Below are 25527 nucleotides of genomic sequence, written 5' to 3' on the forward strand. Positions count from 1 at the left end.
CTCCATCTATATGCTTCTTTCATTGAAGAGCAGACGAGTTACATCTTCCACGCTCAGGCTAAGCAAAAATGGGCAGTTCACATGTAAGTAGTTATTTAATTTGGATTGTCAAGAACGCAACAATTTCCTGGGTTTATTTTCATCAATTTTCATTTTAAATGACATTAATACAGCTGCAAATGAAGATTTAACCTCAGAATCTACTTGAAGCGTGGGTTGGAAAGTTGTATGTAGCTGGTAGCATCGCTTAGTTCCAGTACATGAATAATGAAACTATTACTGTAACGAGTGTTTTAGTGCTCATTGTGACTTAGTTAAAAAGGGCAGCACTTTAATTCTGAGGAAAAGAGACCATATGTAGGATGTCATGGGAAAACTAATCTTAGTTAGTTTAGCAAATTTATGTTGGAACATTCTGAACACTAAAATAATTCCCTAAAGATGTATTAAAAACTTCCTGTCCCAAAGGCCAACACTTTCAAAATTTGGCTGTTTATCACTGAGTAGTAAGGACAGGATTAATCTCAAAGTGTAGTGCATGCTCACAAAAGGGACTGATTAAAATCTATGTGTCAGGATTTACTACATGAAATTAACCTGAGTTTTGACTGAGACAATTTTGCTAATGTTTGGGTGTTTAATAACAAATATATAAATCTTCATAAAGATTTAACCTCAAAACAACCTGATTGTCAAAAGTTTGTGTGTGGCAGCTGTGAATAATTGGTCCTTCTGAAAGTTAAGGAGCTTCTGCTGAAGAAGTTGGGGGGTTTTAGCTCCAATTTTAAAACTAATAAAAGGCAATATTTATTCAGCAGCACGTTTTCTCCTTGAATGCTGAAAACCTGCAGTTTTACAGTATCAATAGAAGGCAGCCTGTTTACTGATACAGGCTAGTGATACATTAATTTCTTTAAGATTTATTTTATTACATGACTATTTGTTTAATTCAAATTCAGCAAGGCCTTGAGAGATACTACTTTTGGACCAGCTCTCCAGGACATTTTCTTTAGCAGACCGAGGAAGAGACCCCATACCATTTGCACTAAGCTCCAGCTACTAAGCCAAGGAGCTTTCTGTCTCCCTGTGGAAGGGTAGATGATTCCATCCCCACACCATCCTTTTGTAGACTGTTTGCTTGCAGAAGGGGAGAGAAGTGAGCAGTTCAGCTTCCTATCTTTGTATAGAAAACAAGGACAAGAAGGCTCCTGCTGCACAGCCCCATGTGTCAAAAAAGGCATGCATTGTAGGGTTGTCAGCAGGCATCTCCTCTGACCCTGGAGGGCTTTTCACTGGACAGTACACTGAATGCAGTGTAGAGCAAGCATACTCAATTCAGGTTTAAACTAGGCAGTTGAGGTCTGTCTTTATCAAGAGAGATCACAACACTGCATCTCAGGCAGGTTTAGCAGTTGTATGAGCTCCAAGCTGGACTGGATGTGGGTGCAGTGCACCAGAGTTGTGCCATAGGCTTCAGTGCAAAGAGGTGTGAGCCCACGTTGAAGACAGTTCAATGATTCAGCCCATGACTCATCTTGGAATTGCATCATTCTGCATTTGTCCCTAGGAAATTCCATATAATCTTGGAGAAATGCCTGCATCTGTATCAGAGAACCGCTTCTGGAACATCCTGAAAATGCTAAGTTCTTAACAGAGCTTTTGAGCTGAAGTTTGTTCTTTCTCCTAATCATGTGTTTTGCAACCACAGGTTCATGAGTGTCTTGTGTATTGTGTTTTTTAAACCTCCAGAGCAAGTCTTACAATCTCTCAGAGGATATACCGAAAACAACCGTAGGGACTACCAGTTTCCCAGCAGATGAGCCAGTAAGCACTTTTCTGATGAAGGATGAAAGGGGCACTGTGCGTTGCAGCATCTGTTGCTGTGGTTGATGGTGGCTTTGGGAGACACTGCAGTGCGCAGTGTCCTCGTTCATGGTCAATACTGGCACTAGGAAGCTGGGTAAAACTGGGTGGTTTCATTCTGTTGAATATTGCATCTTTCGAAAATTTTGTCTGCTTTGAAGTTTCAGAAATGATTTTTTAACAGCCCAAATTCTACTCTGAGAAATATAACATGAATCATCTGTGTCAAATGAGTATTTCATTTGGTTAAATGGATTTAGGCTTTAAACTTCCTTTCATTTTAAAACATCATTATTAAATGAAGTTTTCACTGAAAGCTGAGCATTGATCAAAGAAAAGTTTCCATTACGTGGATGTTAAAATGGAACTTTTCACTTTTTGATATGTAATCAAGACATATCAAAATGTCTCTTTTTAAAATGGAGCTCTCACCAAAATGAATACCTTTGTGAACATGTTAATTTGAACAAAAGTATAAAATTTTACTGAAAAAAAAATGCTTTCAATGAAAAATTTCCAACCAGCTCCAAAATGTACCTTTCTCTTGGAAACTGAGCTCTCAATTAAGGGCTGTACCCGATGCAACATTAAGGCTCCTAATCATATTTCCACATGCTTTTTGCTCTCTGAACTTGATCCATGGCATTTTCTACAATCAAAGTTTTTGACTGCACATCCTTAGAGAATTAAAGTCTGTAGTTACCTTCTCTGTGTGCAGTCTTGCATCAAGCTTACCTGTACTTCTGCTGTCTTCAAATTGGCATAAGTAGAATCAAGCCCACCTGGAAATCTGGGTAGCTGCTTTGCTGTAAGTAAGGTGCTTTGGGGACATTTTGGGAATAGCAAAAGTGATTTTGATGATATGATGGTTTAAAAAGTTTGATGGATTTTGACTTTTGTGAAATTGTATAATTGTTTTTTAATCTTCTGTCTCTAAAGAATCCAAGAAGGCTTTTTATGCATTATTCTGTTGTTCTCTGTGATGTTTGTGACTTGAATTAAGCTGGGAGGTGGGCAAGTTCTTTGTTTTTAATTTAAACCACTATTTCAGATTCTCTGGGATGCCCTTGAGTTTATTCTTCTCATTGTAAAACAGCCCAAACCTTCTGCCACAGAGGACTCTATAATGTAAGAAGGGGGTGGCAGGTTGTTGTGGGCCAGATGGTTTGAGAACCTGAAGGTAAAAAAGTAAGTATAACAGAATCATAGAATCACAGAATGGTTTGGGTTGGAAAGGACCTTAAGATCATCTAGTTCCACCCGCTCTGCTGTGGGCAGGGACACCTTCCACTAGACCAGGTTGCTCCAAGCCCCATCCGACCTGGCCTTGAACATTGCCAGGGATGGGGCAGCCACAGCTTCTCTGGGCAACCTGTGCCAGTGTCTCATCAACATCACAGTGAAAATTTCTTCCTTATGTCTAACCTAAATCTCCCCTGTTTAAGTTTAAGCCCATTACCCCTTGTCCTGTCACTACAGTCCTTGATGAAGAGTCCCTCTCCAGCACCCTTGTAGGCCCCCTTCAGATGTTGAAAGGCTGCTATGAGGTATAACCTGAAGAACGTATCTGCTTCTTAGGCATAGGCTCACAAACATCACAAGGACCTCTGTGTTGCTATGGACATTTCTATCCTTGTAGAAACATTTCCTTAGTACAAGTATTACTTATCACAGTGTGATTTTATTATCTCATCACAAAGTGCAACAATTGTTGTTTATTCCTTCCCTGTTACTTTGGCAGACCAATTATTCAGTGACAGTGGATTCTTGTTCAAGTCTCTGGCCATAAGCCCATAGCTCGCAGAAGGCAGAAATACCTTCTTGTTCAGGCCCCCAGCACTGGGGAAGAGCTGAAAGAGTCAGAATACACCAGTTTCCAACCATTTTAGTTATCATTATTCCTAATTGCCCAGCATACAAAGTGTTTTCCAACCAGGCATTATAGCTGATAAAATAAAAGTAGACAAGTCCACCCTCAGTGTACAACAGAGAATTATTTCAGACTTGAAATTCTAGATTTGTCCTATGTGAATAAAGCCATTTTTTGCCCCTTTTGTTTTTCTGCTTCCATTTGCAAGACAAGTACTAAAAGGAAGTGACATGAGGCATGACTTATGATAAAGCACAGGCATGGTATCTCTGGAGATTTCTAGCATCCTGTTGTGCCTCGGCTTCAGCTGCCACACAAGGGGAGTCAGGACCCTGTCAGCCCTGTGTCACCTCTGCCAGCCCCATGCCAGAGCGGGTGCTCTGGCACATCAAGCATCGATTGAGCCCTGTAGAAATAAAAGCTGCAGTTTTGCAACTTCAGCATTCCCACTGCATGGTACCCTGGTAGCTAACTCTGATTTTAAAAGTAACCTGTGTTAAGGAGTTCCACCAACCACAGGAAGGTTTGAACACGTTAAAACTGGACAGTGTAAAACTCAACCGTGAGGGAACCATCCCCCAACTTATTTTTTTCTCTTAATTGTGGACTTCTCTATTATGGTGATGAGTGTGAATAAATTGAATAGATAAAAAATTAGCCGTAAGGTATTATGACATGATATATTAACAGCTACTTAGAAATAGAAGGAATGTTATAGGAGAGAGGTGGGTTTAATTTTGCCATTCGAATAACTGTCAGAGCAAAATACCTTCATTGTTGCCACTTGTTTGTAATAGGAAAAAGTAAATGCAAGTGATTCTATTAGAATCTTGTTGTCACTGTAGTTTAATCTCAGATGTAGAAAATAAGGTTAGTTGCACACCTCGGTTTGGGAAGAGTCACTTGAGTCGTTGCAAAGGCTGTTGAATAATGAAGTCTAATCTACATGACTTAGATATATTGTATTATCCAGTATTGACTTCATACGGAAATTGGTTTATTCCTCATAGCAACAAACTGTCAGCAACAAGCTCGCCCAACAGTGCATGTTGCTGTCATACAGCTGTTAGACCTAAAACAGCAGTAAGGATTTGAGAGAGTGACAGCCTGCCTGGCAGATGGCGGGTGGCATTTGGAGGCACTGATACCATTCTCTGAGCAGTCAAAGAGGCAGATGGCAATTTTCCAGTTACATATTGTGTTTGACTGGGAAAATAACTCAAGCAGACAAAAATGACAGGTATGTTCTACAAAACAGCAGAGGGAGAAACCTTGTGGTCGAAAGGACACCCATAGTCCTGAAGGTAGTGCTTGCCAATTGGCATACGTCAAAAAGGTGTTTATCAACCCCACCTTTTTATTACCGTGGCACAAACCCTAGTGCTTGCTAATACTGCCCCACTGCCAACATGCCATAGCTGTTTGCTTCTGTTTGATATTAAGTCTTAGCTCCCACCTACCCTGACCTGTATGCTAGAAGCCTTTACATTTCACATAAATTCCTACCTGAATAATTGAACCCCACTGTTTGAATTTCACTGAAGAAAAGCTTGTAGAAGAACATCTTTCTTTGGTGCAAGCATGGTAGGAGACAGCGAACCTACCACTATCTAATGACCAGATACCCTCACACCTGAGCAGCCTTTCCCAGTTAGATGACACCTGACCTTGTGTACTAGTAATTGTTCTTTGTTTCTTTTAGTTCTCCACTATATTAAAGAGCTCTAATATTTGAAAGCTTTTCTCATGAAATTACCTGTACACTGAAATGAAATGGGTTTAATCTGCTTTTCTGCCCTTTCTGATTGATGGTCTGGAGCTTTCTGAGCAAGTCACCCTCTTATCTCCCAGGAGAATTTGCAGCCCCGTGCAAGGCTGGCTCACACAACCAAGAGGAGGGCCATGTTAGTGTGCCAGGGCTGTGCTGCACAGCAAGCAGCCTCAGGTCACCAAGCCCCATTGCCAGCTTGCCCCCAAGCACTTGTCCATCCCGTGGCAAAGCCAGAAGCTCCCAGTTGAGGAGCAGTTCTCTGCCTCTAAGAGTTCTCCCACCTTCGGCTCTGAGATGTGTGAGGCATGTCCTCAGGCTCTTTGCCATGGGTGAGGGAGGTATATTGCTTGTCAGGCAGGTTGGGTCCCACAGCTGAAAAGGTTTTTCCTCTTCTCTGTTGATGTTCATTCTAGTCTCAACTGCAGTTTTTGACTGACACAAGATATATTTTCTATTAGGAATGCATAGGTTTAAAATAGGGTGACATTATTGTCTAAGAATAACATACCTTATATAGGGGTAGGAGGCTGTGATTAAGCTTGTTAAACTCATACGTTCTGCTATGATCCAAAAATTGACCCAGTTCAAAGAGGCCTAAAGTAGCATTAGGACAGGGTGAAAAAAAATCTTTATGACTGGCAATGTCTGATTTAGTAAATCAGACTATTGGTGAAGTACAAATGTAGCATTATGATTTCAGTCCATCTTTGGAAATAGATCAGAATCAAAATACAGGAACCTACTCCCATGTTTTTTCTTGTGTTTTATTCTTAACACACGGAAATGCTTAAAAATGAGTGATGAGATGTGGACTGTAATTAAGACTATCCCTTTGGGTGAAAGTTCAGAGTTTGTTCTGCTAACAGGATGTTATCTTGACAATGTGTGATATACTAGAAGACTAAAACCGCAAGATCTAAGACAACATTCCATTTTTTTTCCCACCCAGTACTGTTAATCTAGTTAACCTTGGATTCTAGTTGCATTATAGCTCATTAAAGGCTTCTGCCAAGATAAATAATTAATTCTGAGTATGTGTGTTGATAAAAAATTAAACACATGGGTGCTGATTTGCCTGAAGCTGTCTTCTGTGATCCTAGCATATTAGATACAATTTAACTAATGAGATGAGCGCTCCAGTCCTATAGTTTATTGTGCTAACAAGGTGACTGCCTGGTTTGGTACATTTCATGGTACATTTCATTACATTTCATGAAGAGAGAATAAATCTTCTTCTTCACACAAAAGAGAAATATGGAAAATCATAGAATTGGAAGGCACCTTGAGATGTCAGCTCATTTATCCATTGCCTACAGCCAGATCAGCTCTGCCCAAACCAGTCCTGACAGCTCTAGCAGCGCTCAGAAGGAGGAGAACTGGTTCATTACTTGGAGAGGAGGTTCCCTGAAGGTCTTTGAGCTGGTGGCTCAGTGACTATGTATGGTGAGAACTGAGAAATCTCCACAGCCTCCACAGCTTCCCATCTGTGGAAGCTGTGGAGTTTTTTCTGTTTGTTTTTCTGCCATTCCTGTGCTCACCTTTGGGATATTATGGATTGTTTGGGGCTTGGCTTCTTAAAGGAACAGGATGCATGACACTGCAGTATGTATATATGTTACCTTAGCTAAAAATATTTGAACTCACTGGGCAATTTTTATAGCAATTTACCAGCAGGGTGTTAGTCTCAAAAGTGTTAGTGTCTGTTATGTTCCTTGAAAATCTTGGGAAGAGAGAGACTGTATTAGAAATCGCCTGAACAGAAGACTGAGGCATGAGCTCAACCCTTATAAGACACTATAGAATCCACACAGCGCGGGGCCATTATGTCTGCACCTATCACAGCAATTCTTTCCTCAGCTGCAGTAGGCAGTAGAGGCACCAAAATCAGCCAGGCAGGAGATGTAAATCTGTGGGCGAGACCAGGCAGGGGGGTTTCTGGTGCTCACCTGCTTGGTAGAAAGGAGAGCTCAGAGTGCTGCGGTTGGAACTGGTTTATGTCATTCTTTTTAAAACCTCAGTTTCCTCCAGTGCATTTTTGTAACATAATTAAACATGTGTGAAGAATAAGAAAACTGCTGAAATAGCTGTGGTGTGATTCTGTTGCCCACGACCAGTAACCACTGGTGATGCCCTCAGGTGCGTGAGACATGCACACAAGGTTGACAGATGGAGGTCCCACAGGAGACCACTCGCTTCTGACCAGCAGCAGGCAGCTTACCCAGGGGCATCTCTAACAGCACCAGATACCTGTGTTTGGACAACTGAATACTGCCCTAAATTTCATTCCAGACCCTGCTCATGTGCAGGAGTCAGTGCTGTGAAAAGCATGGCTGTGTCAGTCTGCACCTTCTATGTGCTGCCATTTTGACATTGAATTTTTATTTCTGTTAAGCCAAAGAAAAATGAAAACAGCAACCAAAGAGAAGCTAGAAATTAGACATACACTGAGTAAAGCATATAAAATGGACCTGTCAAAAGTGAAGACTGGGGTAGGCACTTAACATCCTTGGATCAATCCAGACCTTTTTAGAGCTCTGCCCATAGCTATCAGACCTGCATCTCAACTGCAGCTACATTCCTGCTGACTTTTCCTGGTGATTTGCTTGTAAGGGTCTGTGTCTGCATTTATCCATGTGCATTATCAGCATCAATCTATGTTAGAACTGCAGTAGGTGAGTGTTGTCAGCACCGTCCTGAGCAGCTGCCATTTCTATTGTTTTCATAAAATCATAGAATGGTTTGGTTTGGAAGGGCTCTTAGAGATCATCCAGTTCCAACCCCCTGCCATGGGCAGGGGCACCTTCCACAAGACCATGTTGCTCCAAGCCCCGTCCAGCCTGGCCTTGAACACTGCCAGGGTTGGGGCAGCCACAGCTTCTCTGGGCACCCTGTTCCAGTGTCTCACCACCCCCGCAGTAAAGAACTTCTTCCCTAATATCTCCCCTAAATCTCCCCTCTTTCAGTTTAAAGCCATTGTCCCTTGTCTTATCATTACATGCCCTTGTAAAAGGGGCCCTCTAGGCCCCCTTTCTCTTAGGCCCCCTTCAGGTACCGAAAGGATGCTCTAAGGTCTCCCTGGAGCCTGTCTCAGCCTGTCTTCATATGGGAGGTGCTCCAGCCTCCCATCATCAAACAACAGTCTCCAAACTGTTCTGACCATCTTCTATTATAAACTCATCCTACATCTTCTTAAAGTCAAATGTAATTTACAGTAGGAAAAGCTCCTTTACAACAAGATTGAAGTGTTAGTTTAGATCAGTTATACTCTATAGAGTTTAATCGAAATAAGTCTGTGGCAATTCTAGTGAAAGCTGCAAGGGAAAATGTTGTATAAAATATGCTTGAGTGAGGCAGAAAGTGTTCAGACTAAGGAATACTGTTGGCATTAAAAACAAGTGGACACAGGCCATGAATACAGCTAGCTAGGCTTGAAGTGAGAATATTTCTTACCACCGTAACTCTGGTTACACTGATTAATACAGAAGTATTGGAGAGAAATGTAGAGGGAAATGAAGAGACTGAGTAGAGGGAGGTGTACCAGTTTATGAAAGGAAGTTCCCTTACATCCTATGTTCACCTGGAATATTTGTGTGCAATCTGTCCATATGATATTTCAGACTCCACATCATGCTATCACCAAAATTGCTACAACACTTGTAAGTCATTAACTGCTCAAATCTAAGATCCTAACTCTGAACCAAGAAATATATTAAAGTGATTCTGCCCATAATTTTAAAGAAAAATGCCTACAAGTTAGAAATGGTATTAAACATCAAAAATTTCTTTTGTTGTTTATCCCTTGCAGGAAAATCCACTGTCAAAAGCCACAGGGCAGGAAGCAGTTCAGTTCTGAAACAGTGTTCCCTCTCCTGCGTGGGAAAGCTGTATCAGTGGGCAAGATCAAGGTTGGGACCCAGCAGGTGGTGAATTTTAACCAGGGCTTTACAGATGACTCAGGATTTGGCCTTGACAGTCAGTCACCCAGCGTATCAGCTTTCCTATCTATAAAGCTGATGCTAGCATTACAGGCAGTACTATGATATCCCCCAGGCACATTATTTAATGTTTTACAGTGATTTATTTGAAGACAGAGGCTTTAGCAGACCTGACCCAATAGATTCCTCTGATGCTTTAAAACAAACATGCCCTGAACATCATTAAGAAATAGGCATTCCTTCCCTTCCGCATGATTTTCCTCTGAATTGTGTTTTGTTATTTATGTCTTTATGAATCCTTACAAATCCACAATGCTATTTCAGTTGCTGGTGCTACCATTTTCCTGCCTGTTGCAACTGTTACACACAAACACAACGGCCACAATGACAAGCTGCACCTAGGAGTCAGAGACTCGCTAAAACCTGAGCATAACTGGCCAGCCATCGAGACATAAGAGAGCAAACCACTCTTCCAAAAATGACATTACAAGGACGAGGTGTGTCTGTGCAGGGTTGGGACAGTGGGAGCTGCATTAGCAGCATTAGCATGATAAAGGCAATACTCAAAGCACAGCACTGCTGGTAAATAAGGCAAAGCACAGACCAGCTCCTTGCCTTTGTGTGTTTGCATAGGTGTTTCTGTCCAGGCTGAATGACTGAAAAGTGGGATGAAGCCTTTCTCCTCTCATTTCTCACCAGTGCATCTTCTATCCTGGTCAGGAGGAAGTGATTGTGGAGCAACAGTTCTCAATTGATATTATTGGAGTGATCTAGAAACATATTGTTGGGGATCTATAAATTAGAATAGTGCTTGGATGCTAAAAAGTAGTCAAATCTATGTATTTTATATGTATGTTAGCACTTTTCTCTGTATTATATGCTCCAGAACTGATTTTCCAGCTGTTTCCGTGGTCCTTACCCTCACAAAGAAATGCTTTGCGAACAATTCTAGAATAACTTCAGTACTGGATGCCTAACACAGACAGCAGCATCAAATGTATGAGTGGCAAGAACATCATCTGAAAAGCATACTAACACTATCAATAATGATATTTTAATGTCACCATCATTTACTTTATTCAGGTATTGTAATGTGTTCCTACAAACAGCTTTCCACATTGCACAGGGGAAAGGCAGGGATACTGTCTCTGCAGCTTACAATGTCCTCTGGGATTGCTCCATGGGACGTGACACAGATGCAAGAAGTAATTAGGAGCACATTACCCAACACAGTGGTAACTCCGACAATGCTACCAAGCATATGTTAGACTATGGACTGAAGGATTGCAAAACAATTTGCGTGTTAAACTCGATATTGTGGAGAGAGGAAAACCATGCTGGCACCACACACTGCTGTCTGCAGGACACACTCAATCGAACAGGCAGCAGAGCATCCTTCTGAATGCTACACCGTGATGCTCATTGATTCTGCCACATGTTGAGGAGCACCTGGACCACACTCCTTGAGTCAAAACTATGCCTGTGTGACTCTCCAGCAAAGAGACCCACTGTGCATTCAACATTTGCATCCTGGGGCTGTATATCCAGAGTAAACTTCTGTTGTATTGTGGGATCGCATTATTCTGTGCCCCCAAATTCATCATCCACAAGTGTGGTTAGCTGTCATTGTTTGTTTTGGCATGACAGAGAACAAAGGTGAGGTTTGTTCTCATAAGAATGATAATGAGGGTGTAGCAATCAGAAAAGGAGAAGAAAAGTAGAGCTGTGTAATTTTCAAGCATGTTCTGCAAAAAATTATCTTGTGTACATGATTCCATCGAAGGAGAAGCATGTACACCCTGTCATAACAGGAAAATGTGAATGCAATTCATTTTGGCTAAAGGCAGTGATCAGTGCATCCATTTTCTAACCTTGTGCTTTTCCCCTTCCTTTCAGACAAAATTCCTGAGAAATTTGAAGACAGTTAAATAAAATCTCCCACTGGAAAATATTAGTTATTATATGCATCTATTTCCACCTTGTCTGAAAGGTTTAGAGAAGTGTGTGTGTTGAGCATACAGTAGGATTCACGTTTACAAGCAACATTTGTGACAACGATATGGCAATGAAAGTGTTACCTTGTGTGCTAGAGACCAAGAGGAATTATTGCATCGATATTGTACCTTACTAATTGCTATTGTTGTAAAAGTAACTTTCAATTTCAATGAGATGGCTGCACTACAGCAGCTGCCACTAGTAGTATGTTGTATCCTAGCTGCTAACTGCATTAGAAAAGCCAGGTTAAATGGTCTGGGGTCTTCTCCTTCTTTTGACAGAGGATTCCTTTATCAAGAGCTGTAGTTATTCCACCAGAGCTAGTAGATCAGCATGAAACTTTTAATGAATACCAACAACAGACTTCCAGGGTATATCTATACTTGTAAACAAAACAGGTTGTTCTCTGGCCAGATGAATACATGGCAGAGCTCGGCCCACAGCCATATGATGAAATTCTCTTTATCCCACAAATGGAATGATCTTATGCCTAATGTCTTTCAGGAATTGTCTTTGCCCTGTCGGGTCCCCAAAGACAAGGAGGTTAATCAGCCATTTAACCTTTTCTGCTCTTCAGTAGGCTGGTGGCATTTTCAGAAGGGCATTTAAGCTTTTCTGGAGGAGGACATCAGAAGGACTGCCATGCCCTGGGGTATCATAATCCTTAATTAACAGTGCTGGTGTCAGTGCCTGGCAGCCCTGCACAACACGTAGCCTGATCCACATGTTGCTATTTGAATGGAAATGCCAAAGTACTTGCAGTGCCTACTTTGACTCCACAAGTCTGTGGTGTGCATATAGTTAATTCTACTTGATTGAAGAGCCTAGGACCTATTTTCAGTATTGTTTTAGAGTTTAGGCGTTTAAAAGATCTGATTCATCAAATTACAAGTGTTGAGAATGCTGCTGACTTGGTCTCAGATACTTCTACCCTTGTCTGAGAAAAAGCAGAATAAAGAGTATGACAGCGCTTCAGCCCTTGTGATTCACAGCTTGTCAGATTAGTAGGAGCAGGCATGGTTTTCTGCTTACATTGATATGTCAGGCTGTAAACTGCTGCTGCCCTGTGGACTTTGAGTTATTGTCCCGGATAGATTTACCACAAGGTAACCACATGTTTTGCCAAAATAAAAGCCCCAACTGCTTTATCACCTTATATATCTCCAATTGTCTTGTTTGCATGAATGCGTTGATGCAAGAAAGGTTTGCAGGACCAGTTTTTATTCAGCTGATTGGGACTGTAAGCTCCTAATACATAGAAATGTACTTCAGAGACTGGGCCTGGTTCTGTACACATCGGACAAGGCATTTATATTGGCCTATTGTTAAAGTGATACAAACAAATAATATTTGATCTGGCATTAAGATGTCTAGTATGAAGTTACTACCTTTAAATTATTTGAATAAGCCTGAACTGGCAGAACAAAGTTATATAGGATCAGCACCATGTGTCGTGTGGTGACAGCTATTTGTGGACCCATTTTAGTGATAGATAGTGGACCCTTAGTGATAGATACAGTATTTCAGCAAAGCCCAGTGTGAACTTTGTGAGTTAGATGAAGTGAACAAAGATTAAGCAAGAACCAGGCCCAAACTGCTGTCATTCAGACTAATGCAAAATTGTTTCCCATGTGTCTGTTGTGCCTCTGTTTTCCTAGTCAACCAATAAACGTCATCACCATGGTTTTGATGCAGACCGAGATGCCAAGAAAATACATAGTGCCTGCAAAGGAGCAGGTAAGAAAGCTCTTGTTCTTTACACAAAGAGCAATTCAATATTATAAAAAGCATATACATAAGCTTAGGGCGAAACAACTGTTCCAATCAGTTTCAGGTAATCTTTTTGCTTTCTGTCACTTGGTGACTCAAAGAACATGCACACCCATGAAGTTTTATATGATTAAGATACATGGGAAGGGAAGCCAGTTTGTTCCTCAAATACTGGTAAGATCTAGTTTGTTAATTGCTTGGCTGCAGGGGATTGGGATAAACATGATATTTGCTCCCTGCAATAGGAACATCAAGCTGTCAAGACTCTTATGACAGTCATGGAGTCTAGCCAGTCAGATCAGATTAAGGTCATGGCTATATGTCCTTTCCCAGGCCTTCAAGGACCCATAAAAATATCACCACCTCCATATGTTCATCAGAGCTCACTGCAACTCCATCAGCTGAAAGGAACAAATGGTGCTCTCAATCTGCATCAATGATTTTTAACCGAGAATACTGGCTCCCACCATCTTCTAAGGTAGTTTGAAGTAAGTTGGCTGACAGTGCACTGATGTGAATGGGGAATGCACAGCATTCATGGGATCCTCAGGTGCACGGAAGTGACAATGTCCAGCAGAGGAAGAACAGCCAGGCAGCACATGAGAGCAATAAGTTATTAATTCACTTCAGGCATTTGCACAGTAAACATATATTTAAGCCTTTCTTCCTGGTATAGCACTGACATTCCAAATCAGCAGGTTAAGTGCTGAATTTTCGGAACTGTTCCTGCCCTATCAACTGAGCCCCCTCCAGACAGTTCCCCAGAGGACTATCCTACTGAGGGTTTAACCCCACATTGTCGGGTACAAGTGCTTTTCCTTCTAAAATTGGACCATGCCTTCTGCCTTGGTTCTAAGCAGAAAGAACTGGGCAAGATGCCCTAAAGTTGTCTTGAATGTACCTGGTGGTGACATGCACGGTTGGAAACATGTCAGCTGTTGCTGAATGCTAATATAATTTATATTTTTATCCTTTGTAGTTCCTTGGAAACTCTTGTTAGTCCCTGCTCCTGAGAGGCTGAGATGAGGCATGGCATAAAGCCCAGTAGGTGGATGCAATAGATGGAAGAGCACAAGGAGAGTACAGGGCAGTGTCCACCAATGTGGCATGCATGGGTCAGCAGACCTGGCATAAGGCTTGATGCCTTTCATCTGCTATCTAAACTCTTTATATGCTATGGTCACTTTGGTTGTGCCCATCACATATGCATTCTGCATTTCAAAACTTGTCTTGAAGAAATAACGTGTGAGACAAGCTTCTGGCCATTAGACACAAGTGCAGTAGGATATGTGTGTTAATGCAATAGCTACTGTATTGCATCTTTCAGGCATCCAAGTAACATTGCTGCCATCCTGTCCTTTTAGCCACAAACATAACAAATGCCTTCCAATAGCTTTGTTTAGTGCAAACATCTCTTTATGTGGTTCAGGACAAGAAAAGTACAACTGCAAGGTCATTGCCTTTAGTAAGTTGTTTCCATCCATTGCTTAAGTTACAGCTCAGCACTGCCTGAGGGCTTTCTCCTGGAGAGTGCTGCATGTTCAGTTCCCCTGTGGGTTCCCAGGAGATGTAGCTGCTGTGCTGCCCATAACTAGGGCACCCAATGCTCCCACTTCACTCTCACTTACTTTTGCCAAGCAGAACAGCAGCAGCAGAGTCTCAGACCATGAAGGCTGGTTCCTGCTCCTCTTCCTGACAGCGTTTAGCACAAAGCACAACCCATTTTGTACAGGCTGTGCATCCAGGCTGTGGGTTAATGAAGCTGATTTAAACTTATCCTGACCCTTCACCCTACACTGTTCGTTCTGCTGTGTCAGCACAAGTGTTTGCGCACTTAATGAACTGGATCTGACGGTGGCTGATCTGTCGGAACTACTCAAACAAGCTTTGCCACCAAAAAACTGTATTTCAGCCCATGGGCACTGATTTTAGGAGCAGGTTCTGACCTTCTCAAACAGAAGACTCAATTCCTGTGATAAAATATGAGCGGCATGAGACGGTCTGAACATTATAGCTGACTACAGTTAAATATATCCCCAAAAGAATCTTAGATGCTGCAAATCCTGAAGTTACCACCAGTGGGGATATATGTATAGGATTTTTTTTCTCTTTAGAGGTCATGTTTTCTTTCCTCTGCATTAGATTCCTCATTAAATAACTCCTATGCACAACTTCTTTTTCAGGAACCGATGAAAAGAAAATCATTGAAATCTTGTCGAGTCGAACATCAGAGCAGAGACAACAAATAAAACAGAAATACAAGGCTCTGTACAGCAAGGTATTTTGGAATAAATGGCCTCCCTGTCTCAGATGCGTGCCTGCTAGAAATATAGCCTACAGGCCTCTGCTTTTGAAAATATCAAGGGCACAGTAGATTTAAGGAGGACACCAGTTAGTTTCTGATTCAGCAATGTATTTTATCTCCTAAAATACCAATTGTATTTCTAATCTTAAGCCTCAGTCTTCTTGAAATCAGCTATAACGAGAGCAAAGCATTTTAATCAAAGAGCTAGAAAATAACATGTAACTAAAATAAAATGTATTTCAGTTTGTGTTCATCTTCAGCACATTTAGATAAAAGAATTAATGTAAAAGGGAAATTTTAAGTCAGAATTCTTCTCAGACCAAATGCAAATTCAGAGAAACTATTTGATCTTACATCATTATATTTTTATTGAGCTTAATAGATGTAGAATTGATTTCTTCCAGTGATGAAGTAGAACTAACAAGTCTCATTGGGCACTTGATTTCAGAAGGAGGAAACACAGACTGCCTTAATGATTTTGCATGTAAGAAAAACAAAGCTTCCAATATATCATTTAGGTAAACAGCCGAATCCTGCAGAGTTTATTATTGAATTGGTATTTTCTTAAGGTCTGCTTGCTCATTAGTCATTAATGTCATTAGTCATTAATAGTTAATAAGATATGCAGCACTGAACCTGAAAGCCTTCTATATGTAAAACAGCAAGCATGATAAAAGATTTTTGGCAACATAAATAATATAAATTTAGTTCAATAATGAGGATTAATAAAAATAGGCATTAAAAAGAGGCAAATGCCTTGAGACAGCTCAGTTACACCAGCATGTAGCATCCTTTCTTGCTTGCCTAGGTAGCCTGAATCTCTTGGGAAGGAGCCCCAGGTTGTACCATTTCGCTTTCCTGGTGCTCTAGGCAGCAAGTCTCATAGTGGGTGTTGAAACTGCTCCAACACCGGTGTCAGCCTCTGACTTGAGTAGACTGAGTGTTCACTTGCAATTGTGTAAAAGGGTATTTGAGAACAATAGATTTAGAGCTGGGCTTCTTGTTTGTTGTTCTGAACTTGTCAAGTACTTCCCATACTACAGGAAATGTTAACTGCAGATAGGGCTTCAAATAAATCATCAGTAGGCATCCTTCTCAGCTTACATACACCAGCAAGTTCCTCTCCAGGTCTTACTAAATTTTGAATTAAGTAGATCATAGCACAGAAGGTTGATTTATCTATCTATCTATCTATCTATCTATCTATCTGTCTACCTATCTGTTTATTTATTTTGGTGGAAAAAATGCTGATCATGTGGCACCAGAGCACTTCTAGAAATCTGATGTTTTTTCCAGTAAGTCAGTATTAACCAGAACTGGAAGAGACGTTTGGTAGGTTTGATCCCTTCTCCTTTTGCAGCTCTTTCAAAGCAGGAAGTTGCTGCATTGTGTTTCAGATTGTTAAGCTTTTAAAAACACTGGGTTGCATCTATTTAAACAAGCAAGAGAAAACTGGACTGATATCAGCTGGTATTTAAAGATAGGGCAATCATTTAATCTGAAACAAAAAATTTTAGGGAATTTATCTAAAAAAGGAGAAAAGTCTATGCATTTAAAAGCTTTTTTATGTTTTTGTCCCTTTTTTGATACAGAAGAAGCTTTGAAATCATGAAATTCCCCCCCAAAAAATTAAGAAAACCTATAATCCCCCCTCAGCTTTTGCACTAACCCTTCTGACTATCCCCACAGGATTTGGAAGAGGTCCTGAAGGGAGAGCTGAGTGGGAATTTCGAGAAGGCTGTGCTGGCTCTGCTGGACCTGCCCTGCGAGTACAAGGCCCGAGAGCTTCGGAAGGCGATGAAGGGTGTTGGGACGGATGAGTCGCTGCTGATTGAGATTCTCTGCACACAAAGCAACAAGGTTGGGGCACCATACATGACCTTAGGTAGCAGGGCAAAGAGTTCACCAAGAGCATCCCTCTGGGAGGACGAGAAGATGGAGGGACCAGACCAGCTTCTGTGGCTGAAATGCCTCTCATCAGTGGTTGCAGCAGTAAGGTTGCCATACCAGGAGTTAAAAGCAATATAATATGTAATTCAAATTCCTTCCTTGCTCCTACTCATATGTCCCATGGATGGCACAGATGTAACACTGGTGATAGAGAAATCCTCAGGTGCCTGTAAAAGGTAGCTTTGGCACCGCTCTGACCATTCAGAGGTGGCTTCTCCTAGGTATGCAAATGTGATTCTATTCTAAAAGCACTTTAGCTTACGCCTAAACACAAGTGAAACCGGGGGGACACCTGCACAAGTCAGGCATCCCTTGAAATGCTGTCCTGAACTGGGCTGGGTTTGAGCCGTGTTTCTGCACCACAATGTGTCCCACCATGAGCAGGGAATGGGACTTTGGCTTTTCCTGCCTCCCTGCTTGCTACACCTCACACAGCATGGGAATGGTACTGACTTCCTGAAAGAGGAGGGGGGAGTTTATTTATTAATTGTGTCTTTATTAAATTTATGTATTTATCATCTCCCTTATTTATTTGTTTATTTGCCTAGGAAATTGTAAAGGTAAAGGAGGCATACAAACGGCGTAAGTAGTCTTGTCTTTCAAACAAACACCTTCATTTAAAGCCTTTATCACCGGGTGAACCCTCACAGATTTTTTTTTCTCCACAGTCTTTGATAGGGATCTAGAGTCTGATGTTAAAAGTGACACAAGTGGCTCCCTACGGAAGATATTAGTCACTGTGCTAGAGGTAAGGCTGGGGGCTTTCCTCTTATGCTGCTGCCTGAAAGAGATGTTTCCTTTATCCTGTCTATGCTGAGTAATCATAATAAGTATTAGCTGGTATTTATAATAATGTAATTATTATAGGTGATACAATAATGAGGTAATTGTAGTAAGAAAAAGGCATTCTTAAGTATAAGAACCTTCTATATCTATAGCTTTTAATATATAAAAATTTAATTTATAAAATCAGAAGTAATTACATAAATTTTGCTACTTTGTAGAAAACAGCATTATTTTATTATTGTTAATAGCATGGTAATGGCTAGAATACTCATTAAAGGTCATGGCTTCATTATGCTGAATTCTGCCCAAGTCCAGCAAAATCTTGTTTCCATCTCAGATTGAGGAATTTACAAGTCAGATAGATAGAGAACAAGTAAGAAAGATTGCTGTTATGTAGTTTTCCATTCACCAAAAAAAGCAGATTTTCCATTAGAACACACTTTATTTTAAATCACCTACCTGAAACAAACAAAAAAATAGGTTCTTAAAAACACAGTATAACTGAGTAGAGTAGGAACACACCTAGAAATGCAACGTGGTGGTCAGTCTGATCAGGCAGCCCTGAGAAACTCGAAGATTCAATAGAAGCTTTAAAGACCTAACAGACACATCACTGAATACATCAGGGTTAGATTCCCATTCTGGAAAGCATTGATACCGCTTTCTTCAGCCTCTTGGGGTATACTTTCCAGAGTGACAGATAGTATTCATAGATTTTTTTCATAGATTAGTCCTTCAGAATTTCCACCAGGAATTCCAGTGTAAGTGAATTCTCAGAGTATACAGGTTAGTCAGGAAAACATTTTGCAGTTATCAGGGCATATCTAGCACCATGAAACCATCAGCCCTTCACTGCAGGGACTGTGAACCTTCTGCAGTAGCTGGATGAGATACACCAGCTGCTTTCCTGAGAAACTCAAACCTGGTTTGAGCCCCAGGTGCTTGACATACCCAGTAGCTCAGCCCTTTTGGGGCTGTATTGGGCCATCCTGCCCAGCTCTGTCTGCACATCTCAGCCCCATTCCCACCCCAGCATCTGGCCACACATACTACCACTTCCTACCAGTGGAAAAATAGCTAACGACCATGGCAGAAAGCAGAACCGAAGAACAAGCTAGATGAGAAGGGGCCTCTGGAGCTACTCTAGCCTGTCCCTCCTCAAAGCAAGCCTAACTCAGAACTCAGATCAGGTTTTCCTTTGATTTAGTTTTCTGCTCCTGACACATGGTGGATGGGGGGGATGAGCAGGAACACCCATGGGATGGCAAGGAGCCTGGGAATGAGCGGGACCAGCAGGCCACCCTGCCTCAGGGGAGCATCCGCAAGTGTATGGTCGAATGCCATAGTCCCTTTCTGTGCCAGAGGCATCAGAGTTGCAATCTCATTAGCACCCCAGCACACAGCAAATGAAGCTGGGAGACAAACCCTACCACACAGGCTTCACCTCTAAGGCCAGCAAAACCACAAGCTGTGGTAAACATGAACATACGTTTCAAAGCTGTATCACAAAGTCCCACTGAGCCCCAGTACTAGGCAATTGTCAGCAGATGGCAGCAAAGCTATAACTGAAATATTCGTGCAGGCCACAAGCTGACAATCTACCTTCCCACTACGAAATGTAACCAGTGCTTGATCTGGGTTTTTTACACTCATGTCCTTTCCTGTAGGCAACCCGAGATGAGACCCACGAGGTCAATGCAGAGCTCGCCATGCAAGATGCCACAGATCTCTATAAAGTAAGTGCAAGTGTGGAAAAATCCCTTTTTGCTCCGTACTGTGCAGCAAGGGCTGCCTCAGGGGTGGCTATATGCACCAGACACGGGGGTGATGGCAGTGTAAGAAGATGGGCAAGGGGGGCATAGGCTGGAGCTTGGTTGATCAAGGACCGACTTTTTGTCTCTACTGTGAATAAACAAATGCTTCAAAGAAATAACATGGAATCTTTAAGGCAGGAGAAGGCCGCTGGGGAACAGACGAGCTGGCTTTCAATGTGGTCTTAGCAAAGAGAAGCTACAGTCAGCTGAGAGCTACTTTTCAAGCCTATGAAAAGGTGAGTTATTCTCTTCTGCATTGTGGGTTGCACAGGCCCTGACATGTAGTTTGCAGACCTTACAATGAGATGTAATGATCTTAAGGGTCTTTTCTAACCTAAATAATTCTGTGTATAGCAGGCAATCCTTCCTTTGCCATTTTAAAACTTCCTGAATGCTTTAAGGATCCTGGAAAACATTTTTATACAATTGAATCCTGATCTTACAGAAGTAGGGGATAAAAGCTGTATCTTCTGCCAGTGAAGAACCTATTCCCCTTCATAACCTACACAGCATCCAGCCAAAGAAATGTCACCATGTTGTTTCCTTACCACAACAGTTTAGTGGTGATTGTCCCCCCTCCTGCAGGAGGACCAGAAAAGGGACAGGTTCACAGACTCCTGCCCTGAAGGAGGGTTTTGCTTTTCTGGTCTTTTCCTCTCCATCTCCAAAGCAGAGCCTGTCAAGGTCTCTCCTCCTGATCCCCCTGCTTCGTATTGGCTGGGCAGAGGCACACCTCCAGCCTCTTTCTCTCTGCCCATGCTGGGCAAACAACCTGTGCAGGTATTTTGCTGCGCTATCCTCTGTCTCCAAACAAAAGGCAAAGCAGGCAGCAGGATCCTGTTTGGTAGTTCTCCCTGTGTTACCCATCAGGGACATCTTACTCATAGCTGGGCCTGGAGCTGACCTCCATTGAGACCACTCAGCTGGAAATGACCAGAGAAAGTCAAAGCAATGGGAGATCCAACATCTTCTCCTGCAGTGAGATGGAAGCTCAGCAGTGACATTTATTCCCAGGAGAGTGTCCCCCCTCTAGCCTCTGGGTCACAGTCCCAAACTTCCCAAGGATGACTTGGAGATTCATCAGAAAACTGTAACCCTTGGCACCAAAGATGAAAAAAACTCCAGTCAAGGCCATATTTAAGTGTCAGCATAATAAGGAACCCATAGTTGGAAAAATGTTTGCAGCTTAATCCAAGTTTTTGTTTGTTTCTGGCAGGAGAACAAACCCAGTCACTGACTGATACTCCCTTGGAGTGGCCCACACCCTGGAGGTTCAGTTAAATGCCAAGCTACCTTGGCTTTTTGATTCCTAAAACCAAGCAGATCAGGTTGCCCAAACTGATCCACCACATCCTGCCTGGCTGTACTTGAAGTAAAAGTGGGCCAAGATTAGAGCCATGCAAACGTCAGTCCTCCTCTGCAGCTGGAAAGATAAGTAGGGCAGATGTAAACCAGGTTGGGGTCTTGCAGAACTTAAGCCTAAATCCTCAGAAGGTACCTTGTGCTGCCTTGAACATAAACTCTCCCAGCTTTGACCTATAAGTCCACTAAAGCCTTGAACCATGCAGGGCCACCCCGGCAGGCAAACCAGAGCAAAGTAAAAGCCTTTGAGGCTCATGAATTTCAGGATAAACTCTGTTTTGAAGTCTGGTTTTCCCCTTTCCTACAGAATAACACAAAAGCTCAGGGACAACTGCAGTGTTTGTAAACTTTCCCTGGGAAGCCAAAGACAATAAGCAACAAAACTTCATAGAGCTGGTAAAGCTCCAAAAATTATCTTTTTTGTGTGGGAGCCATCCAGAGCCTTTGATAGAGGGGTTAGAGGAAGCTCGATAACTAGGGGGGTCACTCAAGAAGAAAATGCAGCTTCTTTGTCCTAGAAGCCCCCAGATACAATGAGACTGATTGATGTAGGTTATCCATCTCTTAACTGCTGTGCTTTACTTGGATGCATAGACCTTCTTCTCTTGGTGCCACTGGATCTGTGAGTGCTTATACCAGAGGAGAACTTCCTTTGCCCTTGAATTACTCCCTTGGAAAGGCTCTAAGGGATCTGAACTGGCTTTTTGCCATTGGATCCTAAATTGGATACTGGTTTTATGGAACTAGGATGACGTGTACAGACGCAGCTCTTATGGCTCCTTTTCGTTGTCCTTGTAGGTGTGTGGGAAGGACATAGAAGAATCCATTAAAAGTGAAACTTCTGGGGATCTTGAGAAGGCTTATCTCACTCTTGGTAAGAAAAAAAGTGTCGAGAGCTTTCTTTTCTAGTTCTTGCCATCATCTGACATTGGTTGTGGGGGATCTGTGTACAGCCTGGTGACAGCCATTGAGATAGCCCTAAACTGAGCTGACATACCTGCCAGGAAAATAAAAGACAGTTTCCAGTAGTGATTTGGACCTCTTGGTTTTAGGAATAAAACTTGCTAGGCACAACTCTCTCCCTAAATTATTTGTCATCTAACACAGGGAGGCCACCTCTAAGCTGCCCCTGAGCCCGTGGCTGTTGATAACTCCTAGCAGATGCCTGGGCATGATTGGAAGCGTGCTAGCCAGCCGCTACAAAAATGTACAGGGTCTTCAATAGCAATTTAGCCCTGGGAATGACAGTGACAGGCATTTAAGTTTGTGCCCTGGCTCTGGTCATCTTATTGGTATTGTTGTTATCCATCCGAATCTAGGTTCTCCCAAATCCTGCTCCTGTGAGCTGTGGAGTGAGTAGCTACCCCAAGAATAGATGGGCAAGAGAAACTCCAGAAGGGCAAATGCCCATTCGCATTCATTTCATTTTCACGGGGGAATGGCAAAGTACTCAGTGCTGATAATCCCACTGTGTAACACACTTTCGATGTGGAGAAATGTATGTCCCGTTCAGACTCCAAGACTTCTCCTTGCATACGGATAGGGGACCAGTGAGGATAAAAGCCCTACCAGGTCATATGTCTGAGCATGAACCCTAGAGAGTTTCCTTTATTTCTTCCTTATTTATTTCCTTCTTGTTGAACGTATATCACAAAGTGTAAATACGTAAGTATAATGAAGCCTCTTTCTGTTTTCTCTAGTCAGCTGTGCCAAAGACTGCCCAGGTTACTTTGCTACACTTCTGCACAAGTCGATGAAAGGATCTGGGACTGATGAAGACACCTTGATTCGCGTCCTTGTGACCAGGGCTGAGGTAGGGTACCCTGAAACCTGTCATACCTCATATCAGCTCTGGAAGAAATACAAACGTAAAGGGTGTGGAGTGAGTCCTGTAGATCATGTGTTCAGTCAAGCCATGTCAGCCCGATGACATCAGTGGTCACACTTTTGTACCCAGGCAACTCTGATTTTGATATTACATATATTTCTGTTTTCAAAAGAACTAAACCAGAAAGCATGCAGGCGATTTCAAGTGGAGTCAACTGTACCTGGTTAAAACTAACCCATGGGGAGATCTGGCCCCAATAGGATGTGAAAAAGCAAATTCCTAGTTAAGTAATGATTAAGCACCAGTTCCCAAATTGAGAATTGCTTATATGAACATATGTTGCCAATTCTCTCTGATTCCAGCTGGGAAAAAACAGATGGGGAGTAGGGAAGAAAAATAAAGAGCCAAAGGAGATAATTGTCATTTTAAAAAGCACAAAACTGCACAAGACATTTGAGATCTTAAAAACAGTCTTTAAGTCTTCCTTCCTCATAACTTGTGTAGGTTGTCACCCCATGGCTGTTTCAGTCTTGACATAGAGGAGGAGTTGTTCACAGGGATGAGGAGAGCATATTTCTCAATGATGATAGTGTGAGAAATTAGGCTTCAGGGTAGTCTTTCTGTTGAGGCACAGTCCAATCCTGATAACATTTAATACCCCACAGAGATAAAGCTCAGGCCTGTGCTGTGGGTGCCTTTTCACAGCACAGCTCAAGACAAGGCGTTTAATTCCCTCCCCATAGTAACCAGAAAATTACTGCTGTGGGTGGAACAAAACTCTCTTTTAGCCACACTCCTGGAAGTGCCTCTTTCCCTGCTTGCTGCAATGGAGTTGTACCAAGGCTGTGCCTGCACCGGGCAGAGGAGCCCCTGGAAACGGGGCTGTACCCCTCTTCACAGCTAGTGTCCCCTCACTGCACCATCTGACATAGGCTTACCTCAAACCTGAATGTTAAGCTGAAAGTCCTCCAAGCTATTTAGACCTCCTTCTTTGCCCTCTCCTCCTCCCACCGGCTGTGGTGGACCTTGGATCGGACCCCAGGGGTACTGGTAGGAGCAGAGCATATTGCTCAGAGCACATCCCACTCTTCTAAAGAGGCTCTTGGTGTCTTCTCAGAGCGACCTGCCAGCAATACAGGAGAAGTTCCAGCAAATGTACAAGAAATCGTTAGCTGAAGCTGTCCGATCTGATACCTCTGGGGACTTCGGAAAGTTGCTGCTGGCTATTTTGCACTAAAAAGCCATCAAGAATGAAGAGGCATGCTGAGCAGCCACCTCTTGATTAGCTTCCAAAATAGCATTCAAAAAATGTGGCATTAGCACAAAGAAAAAAATCCAATTTATTTTCTTTCCAGCTGGGAAATGTGTTGCCAAGTAATGCTGGACGTGAGGTTTATGTTATGGCTATCTCACCAAATGTACTTAAGCAATAAAGCCATGTTAAAAAACCTAAATGTAAATTGACCTCTTTGTGTTTGCATATGTGGAAGAATCTTCTGACATTGTTTCTTCTGGGTAGATTTTTCTGTCTTTCTCTCATTCTGGAGATTATCCCTGTTCTTTCTCCAATTCAACAAGTGCCATGTCATGCCGTTAGAGTCCTGCCAAGAGAAAATGGATAGTAATTTCTTCTCAGCCCATTATCATAGTTCTTTAAACAACCTGAGGGCTGTGAATTAATGATTTTATTCAGGCCCTGATTAAAGTCCTGCTATCAGTGGGGAAGGCCAGAGTGATTTCCCTGTCTGTAAGTTGCCCTCTCAACATTGGCACCTCCTAAGTTATCCCATGAAGGAGATAAGGACTTGCAGTCCCCCTTGGCACCATCTCCCGGGATATGTTGCAGGAGTATAGCTGAGGAAGAGGTGGGGCTTCATAAGGTGGATCTGTCAGGCAGGGAAATGCTGTTCCCAGAGAGGCTGACGTGGTCCTCAGGACCGCTGCATGGTCTCCATTCTTGGTGGTTTCCAAGATCTGTCGGGATAAATGCCTGAGCAACCTGGTCAGATCTCATGGCTCACCTGCTTTGAGCTGGAGGCAGAACTCGAGACCACCGGAGGTTGTTTTCTCACTGAATTACCCTAAAATCCTATATTGTATGAGAGAAAATGTAGGTGAAAAATGGCATGACCGAACCTGACAAAGAAGAGATAGAAAAGTCTGTGTCATGGAGATGGGCTTGTGAGCATTTCTGTGTGTCTAGCTCCTTCCCCCTTTAGAGTGTACCACTCTGCATGGGAAAGGGTCTTTCAGGCTTAGACCCTCAGAGGTATGGTGG

At 42.3% G+C, this 25527-nt stretch overlaps 1 protein-coding gene across 2 annotated transcripts; it reads left to right on the forward strand.

Annotated features, from left to right (window-relative positions):
- Window positions 1–24703, forward strand: ANXA13 (annexin A13). 2 transcript variants are annotated; one of them, XM_030486383.1, is made up of 12 exons: window positions 1–83; window positions 1750–1824; window positions 13093–13171; window positions 15388–15482; window positions 17199–17369; window positions 18008–18041; window positions 18128–18207; window positions 19913–19981; window positions 20194–20295; window positions 22220–22295; window positions 23122–23234; window positions 24367–24703. In XM_030486383.1, the coding sequence occupies exons 1-12, from the start codon at window positions 69–71 to the stop codon at window positions 24484–24486; spliced, it is 1029 nt and encodes a 342-aa protein (XP_030342243.1). In that variant the 5' UTR covers window positions 1–68; the 3' UTR covers window positions 24487–24703. The 2 variants fall into 2 exon arrangements, with proteins under 2 accessions (XP_030342243.1, XP_030342254.1); XM_030486394.1 differs by lacking the exon at window positions 1750–1824 and having other exon boundaries at window positions 17–83.
- The last annotated feature ends 824 nt before the right edge of the window (window positions 24704–25527 follow it).

Source organism: Strigops habroptila, chromosome 1, assembly GCF_004027225.2.
Source record: "Strigops habroptila isolate Jane chromosome 1, bStrHab1.2.pri, whole genome shotgun sequence".
Taxonomy (NCBI): domain Eukaryota; kingdom Metazoa; phylum Chordata; class Aves; order Psittaciformes; family Psittacidae; genus Strigops; species Strigops habroptila.

Excerpts from the sequence above, each read along its gene's own strand:
- ANXA13 (XM_030486383.1), top strand. Across the intron at positions 20,296-22,219 it reads CTTTTCAAGCCTATGAAAAG|GTGTGTGGGAAGGACATAGA; the intron begins GTGAGTTATTCT and ends TTGTCCTTGTAG. Across the intron at positions 23,235-24,366 it reads TCCTTGTGACCAGGGCTGAG|AGCGACCTGCCAGCAATACA; the intron begins GTAGGGTACCCT and ends GTGTCTTCTCAG.